Source organism: Lissotriton vulgaris, chromosome 11 (assembly GCF_964263255.1).
Source record: "Lissotriton vulgaris chromosome 11, aLisVul1.2, whole genome shotgun sequence".
NCBI classification, from domain to species: Eukaryota; Metazoa; Chordata; class Amphibia; order Caudata; family Salamandridae; genus Lissotriton; species Lissotriton vulgaris.
The window spans coordinates 1,085,166,618-1,085,182,091 of record NC_141699.1 but is presented as its reverse complement, the minus strand read 5'-3'; the positions used below and the strand labels follow the sequence as shown (position 1 = coordinate 1,085,182,091).

General features: G+C 40.9%; 1 protein-coding gene across 24 annotated transcripts in view; it reads left to right on the top strand.

The window, feature by feature from the left end:
- Positions 1-15,474, top strand: part of LRCH3 (leucine rich repeats and calponin homology domain containing 3) — a 345,591-nt gene that overhangs the window by 289,035 nt on the left and 41,082 nt on the right. For 8 of the 24 annotated variants that reach the window (XM_086944587.1, XM_086944581.1, XM_086944577.1 and 5 more), the window contains 4 exons: positions 2,443-2,491; positions 6,496-6,609; positions 11,742-11,860; positions 13,376-13,513. In XM_086944587.1, the coding sequence (XP_086800713.1) occupies positions 2,443-2,491; positions 6,496-6,609; positions 11,742-11,860; positions 13,376-13,513 (420 nt within the window). The remainder of the gene's footprint in view (positions 1-2,442; positions 2,492-6,495; positions 6,610-11,741; positions 11,861-13,375; positions 13,514-15,474) is intronic. The other 16 variants (XM_086944588.1, XM_086944582.1, XM_086944578.1 and 13 more) reach the window with 3 other exon arrangements.

The window sequence follows — 15,474 nt, the reverse complement described above, 5'->3', positions numbered from 1 at the left end:
GCTCTCGTGGCGATGGACATTGTATGTATTTCGCTAAACATGTTGTTCATTCCATCCAAACAACTTCAGTTTGGTTTCTTCTGTTCAGAGGACATTGCTCCAGAATTCTTGTGAATCATTCAAGGGCTCTTTTGAAAATTCTGTGCAATGTGACATGTCATGCTTAAGTCTTTTGCTGATGGCAAAATTGTGATAGGTGGATAGGAGAAGGATTAACTTAAGGGGTAGAGAGTTGAAGGAGATCTTAAGTAGATGTTTTTAATGCTTGATAGAGAAAAAACTGCTTAACAGAATTGCACCACATATGGCAACAAATCTAGAACTTTAATCAAAGTAGACTCTTTGTTCCCTGGTGTACATCTGTTTCATAGCATTTGAAATATTTGAATTCGTTGAAGGCTTTGATGGATTATTGGTGTAGCTGTCTTGATTGGTTCAAAAACATCGACCTGAAACAGATTGCTTTTTCTTGCAAATCCAAATTTAATTGGCGGAAATAGCCATTTTCCTCCATTGAGGTTGGTTCTTGAATGCCCACAGTGATTTGAGAAAGTTTGCTGTGCAGCCACTTCACAATGAGAGCAATTAAGAAATCTTTCTCGAAACTGTCTTGTGTGAATGTCTTCAGGCCACATGGTTAACACGGTCGATTCCCAAACCTTGAGGGGATCAGGGTTCATTCCAGACGAGAAGAAAATGCCTTTTATTTGATTGGAACGCATGTTATCAGTGGGGCGAAATTTAAGATTTGCAAAGTAGTTTTAGAAAATATCTGAGATCTGCAAAAAGATTATGGTGGGATTGGGCAGTCTAAAAACCCTCAAATGTTGATGGCCTTGATGGGTGTTTGTGCCCAGAGACTGCTGCAGTCTTTGTCGTAACATGTACCGGGCACAAGTCGTGGCCTGCATTCAGGGCTGCAGCGCACGGCCAAAAGTCATGAAATTGGGCTCTTTAGCCAAGATGAGTGGTGTCGTGGCATGGCCATAGGCTATCCCCTGTGACTGGAGCCTGTATTGGACCACACATGGCCTGTGCTCATTAGGTTGTGGGGTGACTGTATGTACATGGAGAGGACACAGGCCATTCCGAAATGTCACAGCAGATTCACCTTTAGGATTAGGGGTGTTCTGTGCAGAAGTAGTCTCGATGCACTCTAAATTGAGGTGCAGCTCATACTCCCTCACTCTTGCGTTAGGTGTGTTGAAAACCTTTAGCCAGCCCTATTCCCACAGCCAGTGTCAGGCTATAAACAGGTTGCATTACTCACCACAGACTGAATAGTATGAAACTTGAGCCCTCTGGGATGAGCAATGAACATCTTCTCTGGTGTTTCTCAAGATGCTCCGAGAAGTCCCAGACTAAAATACACCCAATTCAACCTTAACATTAGGCCTACCTCACTTTCGGACCTATCGACCTCATGATTGCATCTAGGTTATTCAGAGGACGACCCTGCAGACAACCGGAAATACTTTTTACCATGTGATTTGGGAGCGTCCAGTAGTGTTAAGTGCTTGGACAGAGGTAGTTAGAATTGACTGGCAAATGCTTGCGCCAGGACGCCGAGGTGTATATGCTAGGTCTGATGACCTGGACGTAAAGGAACAGGAATGATTGTTGGTTTATGGATTAAGTACTTATTTCATTTAAAGCAGAGCATTGTGTTGGCCTGGAAGTCGCCGGTTGGCTTCACCTGTGGACTGCTGGCTCTGAGATCTGAAGAAATGGGCGGTAGTGGAGATGGGGACACTTAATGAACTATGCTGGCGGAGGGGCAGGGCACCGGTCAGATATGGGCCATATAGTTTGCTAAATTATGGACCAAGCCTGATGGTAGACTTCCTCCAGGGAAGGGAGTGCACGCCAACATGCGTATGGAATTTTGTGAAGACCGCTGGTCTGGCTAGATGTGAATGTGGGTCACCTGCCTAAGGAGTTGGGTAGCCTTTGGCTACTTGAAGGAAGGGTGGAATAGGCCATCCCCTCAGAATATTATCTCCCGGGAACCATATTGCTGGGCATGTGTAGTAAATATGGTTTCATGGACTATATGTGACAAGTATTGTCTCTTTGCAGCCTCTGGAAATGCTTTGTGTCTCCGATTTGCGTAATATTGGGTCTCCATTGTTCCTTCACCTAAATTTGATAATGTTGTAACAGCCACTAATTCATAGCCCTAGTTTGCTGATCTATGTTTGTCATTTCAATTTAGAAACCTTTTCGATAATTTCTAAAGTAAGTCATGCTTGCATTTATTGTATTGGTGCCTGATACTTGTTCAAAATTCAATAAAGAAATAATAAAAAAAAGTATTGCATTGCTCGCTATACTAATGAGGGTTTTCATCAATATAAAGTGACGTCCCTTCTATGGAGCTATTTTGATCCAGGTAGATGAGTGCATCAATCTTCCTTTATAATTCTCTATCTTTGTCCACAGAGTGATGACCGATCCACAATCTCGCCTGTTTCACCTTCATCCCAAACAGGTAAGGTATCTTTGGCTGCCAACACATTTTCTCAAGCTTCTTTTGTAGTGGAAGGGATATTTCATGTTTTTTTTACTGTTATCACCCCTTCCACTAGTACCACACTGCGCTGCTTAGCTGTTTCCTGCTGCCTGGTCTAGAGTCATGATAAATGTGTAATAATGGCTGACTGGTGTATACCTTGCGTAACTAAGTTTATATTTTGGTGGCACTCGGACACAAATTTAAATACATTCTGTTTTCGACGTCTCAAAAAAACGGTGTCAAATACTCCTGAGTTGATGTATTATTGAGGAACCCTGACAGCCAAGTTGGAGATAAGGAGTAGTTCAAGTTTCTGATTTGAGTTCAGGAGGCAGGCCCTGCTCTTATGCTGTTGGCTGTGCTGCCAACCCACATAAAACATTTTGAGTTGTTCCTTATGCAATCCTTCAATCACGGCCTTCTATTCAAATTCCTGGAATCCTCCTTCAAACCTCTCATCCAGATATCGAAATCGCAGTCCTTATCGAACTGTCAGTTCCTGCTTGCTGATCCTTCCTTTGATCATACTCTGTGCTATTTTCTGTTTGTTCAGCTCCGTAGTCCTTGTGTGTCAGGAACACTCTATTCGCTTTACTTATGGTCCTGTATTATGTTACTTGGAGTCATTGGTTTTACTACAGTACATTCAGTATGGTGTTCCCAAACATTTCACTCCTACACTCTTTACATTTGTCATCTGCCACAATTCTTATTAAATTAGTCTCAGATTTTAAAACAACTCTCTTTTTAGGCATGACGTTATTTAAACTTTTCAAAACATAAATTTACAAACAGTATGTAGAAGAAACTGCAGATTCCATTTCAGCACAAATCTCAGTTGAATTGGCTTAGCAGCAGCAATTAGATAGATAGATAGATCGATCAATCTTAATATTTGTGTGTTTGTTGGACCAAATAGAATGAGTCTTTTCTTAAGCTTAGCTGCTGGGTAGCCGTGAAGTAGCTCTTTGGTAATTATCCCTTGTGATGGTAAAAGTTATATAAAAGCTGGGCATGTTCTTTGCATTAGAGGACTTCTAGATAGACTCAGTATAGTCATGTCATGGAATCTGTTTGCTGTCAAAGCTGGGAGTTCAAAGCTACCACTCCAAATTTCTCTAAGACTAGATTGAATCTTTAATTTGTGTCCCAGCCAGCAAACGGGCAGAACTGCTAGAAATCTGGGGAAAAAAACATTGATCCAATAAAGGATGTCAAGGACTTCGGATAACACTGGCAAAAACCAAATACTACACCAGGATTACCACCGGAGGAACCTGACCACAAGGTCGAAGAATAAATACCAAGGAACTTGGACAACTGAAGGAGATGGAGAACACTCTTTTTGATCCTTTCCAAAGTGCCACAACAAATTGTACCATAGAGACCCTAGCTGTGACAGCTGTGCGGCATGCGCATAATGTCAGCCTAAGACCTGAAAGCAAGAGAAAATAATGTTGGGTACACTGCTCAATGGTGCCGTTGCAGGAGAAGCAACCCTCACTCGGACTTCAGCGTATACAGTGACAGAGGAAAACACTGAAGGAACAGATTTGGCTCTAGCAGAGGGATCCGATGCTAAAAGGCAATGTGGTCAACCTTGAAAACAAGAAATTTGAGGAAGGCGTCAAGGGAAGGTGCACTCAGGAAACACCACAAACCTGCAGCAGGACCGAGCAGAGATGATCTAACTCGGTTATCGAAGACCCCTCCATGTCAAAACACTTCGCAACTGGCAGTTGGAAAATACAGAAGGAGCCCCACAAGGCTAAACAGAAGATCACTGTAGGAAGTAAGCTTTCAAAAACAAACTCAATAATGAAAGGTGAAAGAGACTGGGAGAGGCAAAAGAAATCAAAGGACAGCGAGGCAGTGACCCTGATGAGGAACATGGCATTGATGCAAAGCAACTGGCCTGAATGGGGCCCCTCTCAAAAAAGAATGACTTTGAGGAGTCATGCAAGGTGTTTCGTATCCCAACAAAACTTGTGTATTGAAAGACGCATGATGAGGGTATTGCTGAGCGCACCCCATGCCAAATCACACACGTACCAGGATCCCACGAGAAAGAGCAAGAAGACCCCTTCTATGAGGAAGAGGATCAAGTTTAAGAGACCTCCAGAATCTTGAAGTCCATAAAGGAGATTGGCGAGATGTCGATGCCATCTCGTCGGATGTTTTTTTTTTTTTATTCTGTACTTTTGAAGCAATTGCGGCACCCGCGCTTTAGCTTAAGATGTTTACAGCTAAAGCGTGAGTACCACGATTGATTTACAATACAATTGCTCATGCATTACTAAAGGTTTCAGCAATGCGAGACCTATTGCATTGCAAATGCTTGTTTTACTGTGGCTTCTACCCCTCTCCCATACCCAAAATTAGGGTTCCATGTTTTCTAGTCATCTTTCAATATCGGAGAAGTCACAGGAGATTTACATGCAACACATTATGCATCATGTTTTATTTATCATAATGGTATCCTGGACAGATATACCTAAAGTCCAGACAATTCGTAACATAGCTACTGTTGCTCTCCTTAGGACTATCCACATTCATAACGTGTGGAGCCACAACATGGAGCTCAGGCCACACCTTCTTGGGACCTCACGTCCTACTCTAGAACCAGTACACAAGTGGGTGAAGCAAAATCTGTTCTGTGGTCCCCTTAAGCTTATTTTTACTTACCTTAATGTATCCTGCACAGCTAGCTTCCCATTACCCTTTCCAAGACATGACTTCCCTCTTCTGTTTTAGTGTTTACAAATATTAATAAGGACTTCAGAAAAGGAAGCGATACCCACCTATATGATCCTAGTTCTCCATGATGGGGTTAATTCTTTAATAACTAGCCTGTCACCTCATTTAAACTAGGGCAGTCGGCATGGATATGATGATCAAAAAACTTTCCTTTCCATAATTACCCACATTATTGTATGATGTCACAGCTACGCAGTGTGAAGACTAACGTAGGTATTTTCGCTCTAATTTTTCTTTCTGCAGACATTGTGTTCCTAGTTTTTTCCCTTTTCTGTTTAAAAGGTCAAACATTAATTGAGCCAAATTGTCCAGATGTTGTAACCAAGTCAAGCTTGTTTTAGGCATTTCAGAAACATTTTTGAGAAGGAGATTCCAATTTAAAAGTGTTCAATGATTCCACAAACAGATGGATATTTTTTTTTTTATGTGATGAAGTTCCCAGTGATGGAAAGTTATGTTTGCAAGAAAATCACCTGTCCTTACCCTAACTTTAATAGAAATACTTGCCTTGCATTGAGGAAATTCTCTATGTCTGATACAGGATGAGATTTCCTAATGGAGGTGCTTTAAAATGCATGATTCCCTGCTCATAATTAGGAAGCCAAGCTTGATCGCATTTCCCTGAGCTAAAGCCTTTGCTACCTGGTGGCTCACGGTCCTGCACAAACCTGCAATGCAAACTGCTCTAGTAATGAATGAATCACTTAGGCTTCTCTTATAGAGATGTCACAGCTGGTGACACCATGCAGGAAGATATGAATGTATAGAACACATTTTGTGTTAATTATTTAGAATGCTGAATGATTTTGGATCCATTCATGTTTGAAGGACAATGTGTGCATGTTAGTTTTGCAGAAATGCATGAATGTAGTGAAGTCTACAAAGTACAGTAAAAACAGCATGTAAAAAAGTGTTGCATCAGAGTCCTTTTGTTTGTTTCATCAGGATCTAAGATGAATGGTACTCACTTTATGAAGGTGTGTTGGTTGAAGGAGAGAGTGTGATAGTCTTAAAGTGCAAGCAGTGGCCATCGCTAACTTGTGTAATTCCTCTGTCAACCATGGATACAACATATATATTATACTGTTGTATTGTTGCATGTCCCTAATTGTCAATTTTTCTTTTAATTCCTTTCTCTCTGCAATCCCATCCTGCCATGCATCCTCCTCGTCCTCGTGCTTCTCCCCATCCTGTCACCTTGCTTCTGCTTCGTGTGAAATCAGTACACCTTTCCCCTCCGTATCCTGGTCCTACTGCTCCATCATCGTACCGAAGCCCCTCTCAGCGACCTGAGAGCTTCCTGTTCCGAGCCGCTGTGAGGGAGGAGGGAAAGAAAGGTAGGTAGTGCATCAGTATTGCTAGGAGCGCCATTTTAAAGCATTCAAGGGGAACATCCAGTGAATGATGTCAAGATAACTCTCAAAACCCAAGCGTTGTGCGACAATTGTTGGGGATTAATAGTGATGCTGGACTGGGTAAAGAGAACATTTTTTTTCCTCTACACTGGAAGCCCCTTTGAATCTTGATCAGTGTTAACGTGTCGAGTCACTTTCATCATCTTCATCAAATTGAGCTCCTGATTGTATCAGTAATTCTGGACTAAAGACTCCGTAAGACATCCATCAATTAAGCGCTCTTTGTTAAAGTTTTGCTGGAATGTCTAATGTACCTTTGTTCAAACGTGGTTTAGATAGGCTGTAGTCAGAGGTTCTCTGAGTTTAATATTCCCTTGGTGATTTTATTTATTTACCAATTTAAGTTCCCTATTGTGATCAGTCTGCAACTAATAGACAATTGAAAATAAAAATTGGAGTGTTGTGGAGAACGGTTTGTTGTTTATTTTTTATTTTAGACAGTCCTACGTTTTTATCAATCATTTTCAAAGAGAAGTCTGAAGTATTTGGTTTGTCATTGAGACTATGGTCTCAGTTTCCATGTTCTGTCACTAATGTCCGAGTGGCAATAGGGAAAAGACACTATTCTTTGTTTTTCCTTTTCTTGGAACATTATAATCATCACTCCTTACTCTTTCCCTTGATTGAATTCTCTTGAAGTAGCTTTCATCTTCACCCTCACTTTTGTTTATCAAAGGTTTTCCATTTTTGCTATTTTCAGGCCTTTTTGATTTAATGATTTTCATGGTTTTTATCTTGTTTCCAGCATCAATTCTTGTTCAAGATCTTATAGGTTATATGACTGTAAGATGTTGACTAATACTTTTTTCACTTTTGCATGTTTGGTATTTTTCCTGCTCCCATTTACTGTTGTTCACTGATTTGCTTCTATTCAGGATAAAAAAATAGAGGTCCCAATATAACCCTGGATAGAAGAATGCCTGGGAGTAGGATCAGCTTTGGAATATTTTTTTTCACAAAATGTTGTGTAAACGCATAGAACACATACAAAGAAATAGATACAGAACTGGTAAATAAATTAAAATTTGGAGTTGTTTTACTGTACAAGTGTGCCCTTAGCAGGTGATGATGGGAAGAAAGTACACTTAATGAACCTGGTGTGTCTTGCAAGCTTGTTTGATCACCCACTCGCTTAAAACAAAGCAATATTTGTCAAGTTTGTTTCACTTTGACATTCAACATATCACAAAAGAAGAGTATATCGACTAACTTGTGTTTGGAACCGATGGACAAGAGGACACAGTTATTCCTTCACCCCCCTTCTGAACATTTGTTTACAGTTTGGACAGATTTCAATGTATTCATAATAGAAAATAGTGTCCATTGGCCTCACAAAATACCTCTTTGACCTATTTCAACCCACCGGTCAAAGAAATTGTCTTCTAGTCCCAGCAATGTTCTCGACCTGCAGTTTTACTCAGGATCTCAGATGCCACATTCGCATAGCCTTTTCTGTAAGTTTTAAGACTAACTGTTTGGAAGGCTGCTGAACGATCTAACCAAATTAACAGACGCTATTGTCTGCCATCATTGCTGTCATGCAGGATTGCGGTTGTAACTGATTCAGTTCTTTGTGAGTGATGAAAGCCCACTCCGGTGATCATCGAACACACTTTAGGTATCATGTAAATCTGATGTTGGTTTTTTTGTCGTTTGTTCAATGATTCATAATACATGTTGATTAATGGAGATTGGCCTGTAGTTAGTTTTCCTTGAGCTGCCGGTTGGTTTTTCAGAAGAGGGGTTACATTTGCTCTTCTTAGGAAGGGGGCACTATTCCTGAAGCTAACTTTTCGCAGTAGGGCTATCTGAAGATTTTCGATGGCCAGGCATTCCCGTGAAGTCACAGAAGTTTTGAAATAGTAAATTCATTTTGTTGGAAGGTGTAGATTGATAGAATGAACTCATAGGCTCCTTGTCACCTGAGAGCAAATATGTTCAGCCTATGCAGTTTCTAAACAAGTTCAAGATTTATTTTTTAGTTTTTCGGAGAGAGAAAAGGTGCAATTGACTCATAATATTTAGGATGGTAAGATCTTTATTTTCTCATTATCAAGCATCCAGTTCTCCATTTTACTTCAGTGGATATGTGGAATCAGCAAAAAAAACTATGCATGGACTAAACTTTTTGATGATTTGTATTTTTAATTTGTATTGTAATTTTGGCATCATTCACATTCAGGTCTCCTGTTCAGGTACTTTAATTTTGCTTCTCTTTCTATAAACCATCATTCGGTTTTGGATTGTTATTTATTTTTTCACTGGCTCTGGCATTTACTCATCCAAACCAGTTGACCGCCATCTGAGGGTTTTATCTACCATTTTACTTAGGAGTCATTTAGACCTTTTTCACAAGCAACTGTTGCTGTGAAAACATTTTGTCCAGAAGCTGGTTTCAGAACATCAGTGCAATATATGATCCTCTTCAATCAGTATGTAGGCAGTGTGCTACACAGCCTATCTGTACCACTTTTGCACCCCTTTTAGGCACCCTGCATAATTCAGCACATCTCATCAAGGGCACAAAAAGGTTTGACGACGTCACCTCAACTTTCAAGGCACTACATTGGCTCCCACTCTAGGCCCTTAACTGCAAGCCCTGCTACTTCCCAGCTAGGTTTGTGACGCACAAGTACCTCTATATACATACAGACAGACACACAAGCATTTATCAGAACAGAGTTTTGTATGGATTGTATTAATTATTCTAAAATCCATTCATTGCTAAAGCAAGGTCATGACAAGCTTGTGCTTTGAAAACACAACACAATAACTTCACTGAGCATTTAATAAGCTGGGGATGCGCAGTCAAGATATAGTATCTAAAGTTAGTAATTTTGCAGGACAATATCCAATAAGAATTTATGGTGATAAAACAAAATAGTATTTTTTTAAAGACAGACCTTGGTTAGAACATGGAAGGTATTTGTAGCGAGTACTGAAAGCACAAAGCTGGAAACTGTAGAGCCAATGTATTCAGAATAGGCAAACAATATTCAGAATACACACAGAATGGATGGACTAAGCGAGCCTGTTAGACTGCAAAGTTTACTGCGTCCAACGCCAAAAAACTTGTTTTTTGTACGTTGAGTTGTTTTGCCTGCTGTGTTGGATAGCAGACAATGGTGTAGGCCTAGTTTGGGGTGTGCTATTTTGTGTATTGCCTATGCTACTGTGAGGTGGTGTTTGAGGTCACTATTAAAGTGCAAAGTGAGTAAAACCATGCCTGCTCCTCAAATATTGTACAAGATCTCTCCACCAAATGCACCCACCGCCTTCATTACCAACTTCGCTTACCCTTGCTTGCCAGTTTTGTACTAGGGTAATTTTACAGCACAGTTGCAAAGTTGCTGAATAGGAACTAACGGCCGTACAACAAAAACTGATTAAGATCTATGAGAACCCTATTCTGGAACAGTTCATAGGCCATTGGTGGTGGTCCTCTAGGATTTCAAATGGCAGTGACTTTAAAACTCTGTAAATTGTGTAGTTAGAGGGATGCATTAACATCAGTGGTCCTGTCATGTATTTGCTTTGAGGCAAAGTAGTTAATGATCAAAGGCATAGTGAAGTCTGAAGTATATTTGTGATTTCCATCCAGCACATTTTGCTCAGGGACCATGCAACCAAAGCTAGTGATAAAATATATGTAACAGAACCATCGCAGATGCAACAAATTCAAAACAAACTGCTGTAGTGCACACTGCTCCTCAGTACCACTTGTTTTTCAGTTCATTTAATCTAGAGTAAAAAATGTTGCCCAACCTCCATGTGCTAGCCATTTGCTGTACTTTACCCACAGAAAGAATTGAACAAATGGAGACATAGTTTTTAAATCACTAATATATATATCTGATCTTCAGTTTCCTCATCATATGCAGTAAGTTGAATCCATATTCAAGAAAGACACAGAAGTATGTACATTGTATATTTCGAAATGTAAAAATCCTTTCTTTGTGTGATGAATCCTCATCCAGACACAGCCAATGCGTTTGTTTCATTCCTTTAAAGATGGAACTTCATCAGGGCATGAGAAATAATTATGATAGCTGACTTTCATATACTTCCTGGTTTTTTATGAGGCCGGTCTATTTGCAAGCTAAACCATAAGCTTATTTATCGAGTGTATTGTGAAATCATGTCAGAAATCGGATCTACTGGTGCCGTCCGTTTTCTTCTTTTCGTTCTACCAAATACTCGATAAATTAGCTTATGGCTCAGCTTGCAAGTAGACTAGCCTAATAAAATGATGGTCTGTGGCCAGTGGGGAAATAAGAAAAGCTCATCTATTATCCAGCACGTCCTAATGTGGTCACAATATAGTCAAAGTTCCTTCTAGAACAATGTGTGATATGAACACTCAGTGAGCCAGTAGAGACTGTGGATAAGAAGCATGAATCCAATGAAATATAACTGATGCAAGGAACAAAGCTCGATTCTGCCGTGTGATAAAATGATTACTGAAAGTACATAATTCTACACGTTTCCTCTAGTTCGAATGTTAATATAAATAATGTGCATGCACAAAACAAAACTGTTCTTTACTCAAAATATATGGGTAATTTAGAAATATACATTCATATGTTTTAGTTGAATAACACATTTTGTATTATGGTCTGTGTAGTAAATATGTTAAGTGAAGAAATGTATTAAGATAAAAGTTACAGGCTCTATTGTGTGCATCAAAAGGAGGAAAGGGATTCTTTGGGAAACTAGTCCATAATAATCTGTTATAACATAGTTGTTAACTGGTGATTGCAAATGTATATTTTTCACACCACATTATGCATTTCTAAAGTAACTTCTCGGACTTGAAGCTGAAATGTGGGAGCTTCTTGGAACGCATCTAGAGTAGAAGGCATGCTTCACATTGCATACCAGCTATCTAGAACGTATATGTATGCATGTTTTAGTTAAAATGCTAGAACAATTACTATTTAGAACTTATACTGCTTGAAGCCACAATTAAAGTGGTTTGAGAGTACATGAAAATAATTATTTTAGGACAATCCCTGTGCTTGCACGTGTGCCCTCTTATTCTATTTGTTTTCCAGCAGCTCATACACCACCATCCTCCTCGGCTGCTACCTCTAGTGATCCCTCCGACTCCAGCAGGAGACCGAGCACCAAACAAGAGGAGGAAGATCTTGAGGTGACCGAACAGCTTCGAAAGGTCAGTGTCAGTCATGTACGCATGCTCCATGTCTTTGCCGCGCTTATAATGAATAAGTAAAATCAGCGTGGAAAGTATTTTCCAATTTCTGTGGCAGATGTAGCTTTTACTATTGAAACTTTGGAACTGCAGAGGGGCAGGTCTTTGCCTGTTGCCAAAGATGAAAATTCTTACTGTTGTTGATTTTATCATTTGTAAGAAAACAAACTCACAAATAATCAATTTTGCTTTGTTGCTGTAGATCGTACAACAAATGACAGTGTAAATGTCACTATCAGAACTTCAAAGTTCATTTAATTAATTTGGGGCATATTTTGGGAGATAAAAGCCTCGTCAGTGTAAAGCGAAAAACCTAGTCGAGCCGAGTCCACCAGTGGCTATCCTGGATGAGGGTTCCTTTCGTGAGTGGTTGTCTTTAACCTGAGACGTTTAACCGCATCGCTGCGGCGGTTATTTTTCCCCTACGCAGCATTTTTCTAAAAGCCGCGTAAGATGACGAGCTCAGCTAGTCATCCGCACACGCCCCCCCGTGGCTGATGACGAGCTGAGCTTGTCATCAGCATCGAAGGGGTTAAGGTGCAGTTGCCATAGAGATAACTTGGTAAGGAGAATCCAAGAGAAGTAGGATTTGATGGGTGATGACCAGAGACTCTGATTATCTTATATTAAGCACCTTGTCCTCATGAGTGTTGGGCATCTACAGTTTTGGCATAAAATGTTTCTGAATTGTCCAGGGGTATGGAATACTGACAAAAGGAATCACTATAAGAATCAACAAAATTGACATCTTCATTTGTTTAAACGCATGACCGAATTCCTTGCTGCTCCGCCCTGCGGAAGCACCACTTTGTTCAATGTGGGACAGGAGCACCTGGGATTGTAGTTTCACAATAACACTATACCGATCTAGGAGATCTTGTTTTCTGTTAAGCTTTCGTTCTGAATCAACGGATTGATAGTGGGTTGCCAGACTGTCTCCGCTTCAGACCCTGGATATTCGTATTTTGAGCATCTAGTCACAAAATATCCAGTGAAGATCACATAGAAACGACTTCCTCTTTCAAGGAGATACTCTCCCTCTCAACAACTATCTGACCAAAAAGACCTTAGCTAGGATCAAGTGATTGAAGTGTGAATGGTAGCCTAGGTATGTATGTATGAATGTATACTATAACTAAGGCCTTTCATGTATCTAGCAGTTGTATTATCTTCATTGCTTGCTATTTAAAGATCTATATGTGTATTGGACACATACCTTACATCCGCTTACACAGCTTAGTTGTCTTATTAGCTAATGTTAAGTAATTTGATTTTATAATGATTATATTTAGATTTAGTATTTGAGATCATTACATGTTATGAACAGATTTGAAAACTTATAAAATGTTGATGCATTATACAAAAATAGTCTTTGAGATGTAATTGTTATTCTTGTGTGTATAGTAGTAAATACAAAAGCAGTGTTTCCATTTGTATGCGTAGGTGTGTTATACTCTGAACTTTTCTCTTATCTAGAACATTGAGTTGCGGTTAAAGGTTTCACTACCCAACGATCTTGGAGCTGCCCTCACCGATGGCGTAGTCCTCTGCCATTTAGCCAATCACGTGCGCCCTCGATCTGTACCAAGCATCCACGTACCATCTCCAGCTGTGGTGAGTATAAATCGTAATCCTATGATGATGACTTTTGAAAGTGCTTCCTTCCTTTTAATGGCATTATGTCAGTCTGTGATAAGCAGAGGAGAGAGCCATTTGGTGGAGCCTCTTTACAATGATACAGGGGTGCTTTTGGAACACAGACGCAGCAAAGTGCTGCACCATTTTGGGCCAAAGTGGCATCTACGTCTTTTTCCTTATGTTGTGCTTTCAAGAAGAAATCAACCCTTTGAAATGTTAGAGCCCTTAATTCAGTTCAGGGACAACCTAAGGGACAAAGGCAGGTTGGTGGTTCCAGGTGAAGGGGGGTCCAGCTGAGGGAAGCAGCACACCTATGGGGACGGAAAATATAAACTCTGTGAGTACGTCAAAGGAGAGGAAGGACTAGCTAGAATCAGAACCTGCCCAGAGTAGGCTGGTAGAAGAGAGCCATACATTAGAGGTCCAGGCTAATGAGGAGGGGAGGGGGGGGGGGGGGGGGGGGAGAAGACCCATCTAGGAAAAAGCATGCAGACAAGAGTAGAGCTCTGACAGATCAGGCAGGTTAGAGAGAGGAGCCAGATCCAAGCAGAGTGAGGAGGATGTATCTCATGTGATCCCAACCCTGCACCCATTGGGATCCGATAGGGCAACTAAGAAGTTAATGAATAAAGTAGAAAATACAAATTGGGGGATGAAGGAGGCTGATCAAGAGCGGATGAGAAAGTAAACCGTGCTATGAAGTGGGTGGATAAAGTATATATTTTAAGGGGGGAGGGGGTGCTTGAATTGTAGGTACATGCAGCTTGAGGGGCCAGGAGCAGGAAACCCATGTTCAAGGCAGGGATTGGGGAGATAGCCTGGGAGTGTCATGGAAGACAGCCTCAGTTGAGTCAGGAAGGGAACCTGGAGAGAGAAGGTTGGCTAGGTTGAGGTTCGACAAGCTGGGAGAAGGGGCTTTAACAGGATGAGGTATGATGGGGGCAGGTCGAGTGCTGTAAGAGGGTGAGTAATTGTGCAAGTGATTCAGTGACTGGTGTCCATCTGGCTGGGGCAAATCTGTCTGATTACTGAAAGAATCAGTCACTGAGAAGGGCAGGGGCAAAGGAAATATGGATAGCAGGGAGATCGGGCCGTGTGGTGGGATAATTGGATATTGGGGTATCTAAAAACAGTGACACAGATATGCCCCCTCATGATGAGGAGCTATTGTGGTATAAGGAGATGGTGTAATATGAGAATGGGACCTTGATGCAGAGAATGAGAACACACTTTAGAAATTTGGGATCGAAAATTCTGTAAATATTTATCTGGTATCTCAAGTATCAGATAAACTCACCTTGCCCCAGTATTGGAACTTTCATAGATTCCCATGCTTTGTATCATTCCCCGTCGTCGGAATGGGAGCCTCGGTAAATAGTAAAAAACTATAGTAGTAAGCACAAAGTGAAAAAATAGGCCTAGGCCTCATCTCATTTTGTAGCTTATCCACCTCTTTTTGTAAAAGAGACCAAATTTCTGCAGCAGCCAATCAGAGCAGCCTCACCCCATAGAACCTTCCTGAGAGAAGCTCAGAGCCTCAGATTTTCTACCGCACGTTGTGCAAGGGAGTCTCCATTGAGCTCTGCTCAGTTTTCTTCAGTTTTTTCTTCAACTACTTGGATTTTTTTCTCAGCATGTCGGAGAGGAAAGCCCTTTTTAGAGCCTGTGCCACCTGCTCTAAGAAGAGGTTGTTTGTCGAGGACAAACATGAGGATTGTATCTACTGTTTATATCCGGACCATAAACCAACAGGCTGTCCGATTTGCAGATCCTTCTCAGCTAAGACCCAGAGGGACAGGGAAGGACGTCTCCTCACATGGCTTCAGAAGATGAAAGACCGGAAAGACGACATCTCTTCGGACAGTGAGGGCTCCTCGTCTATGGTGTCTTCCAGAAGGTCTCAAAAAAGGGGTAGGTCCCCCCTTTCTGCTTCAGAC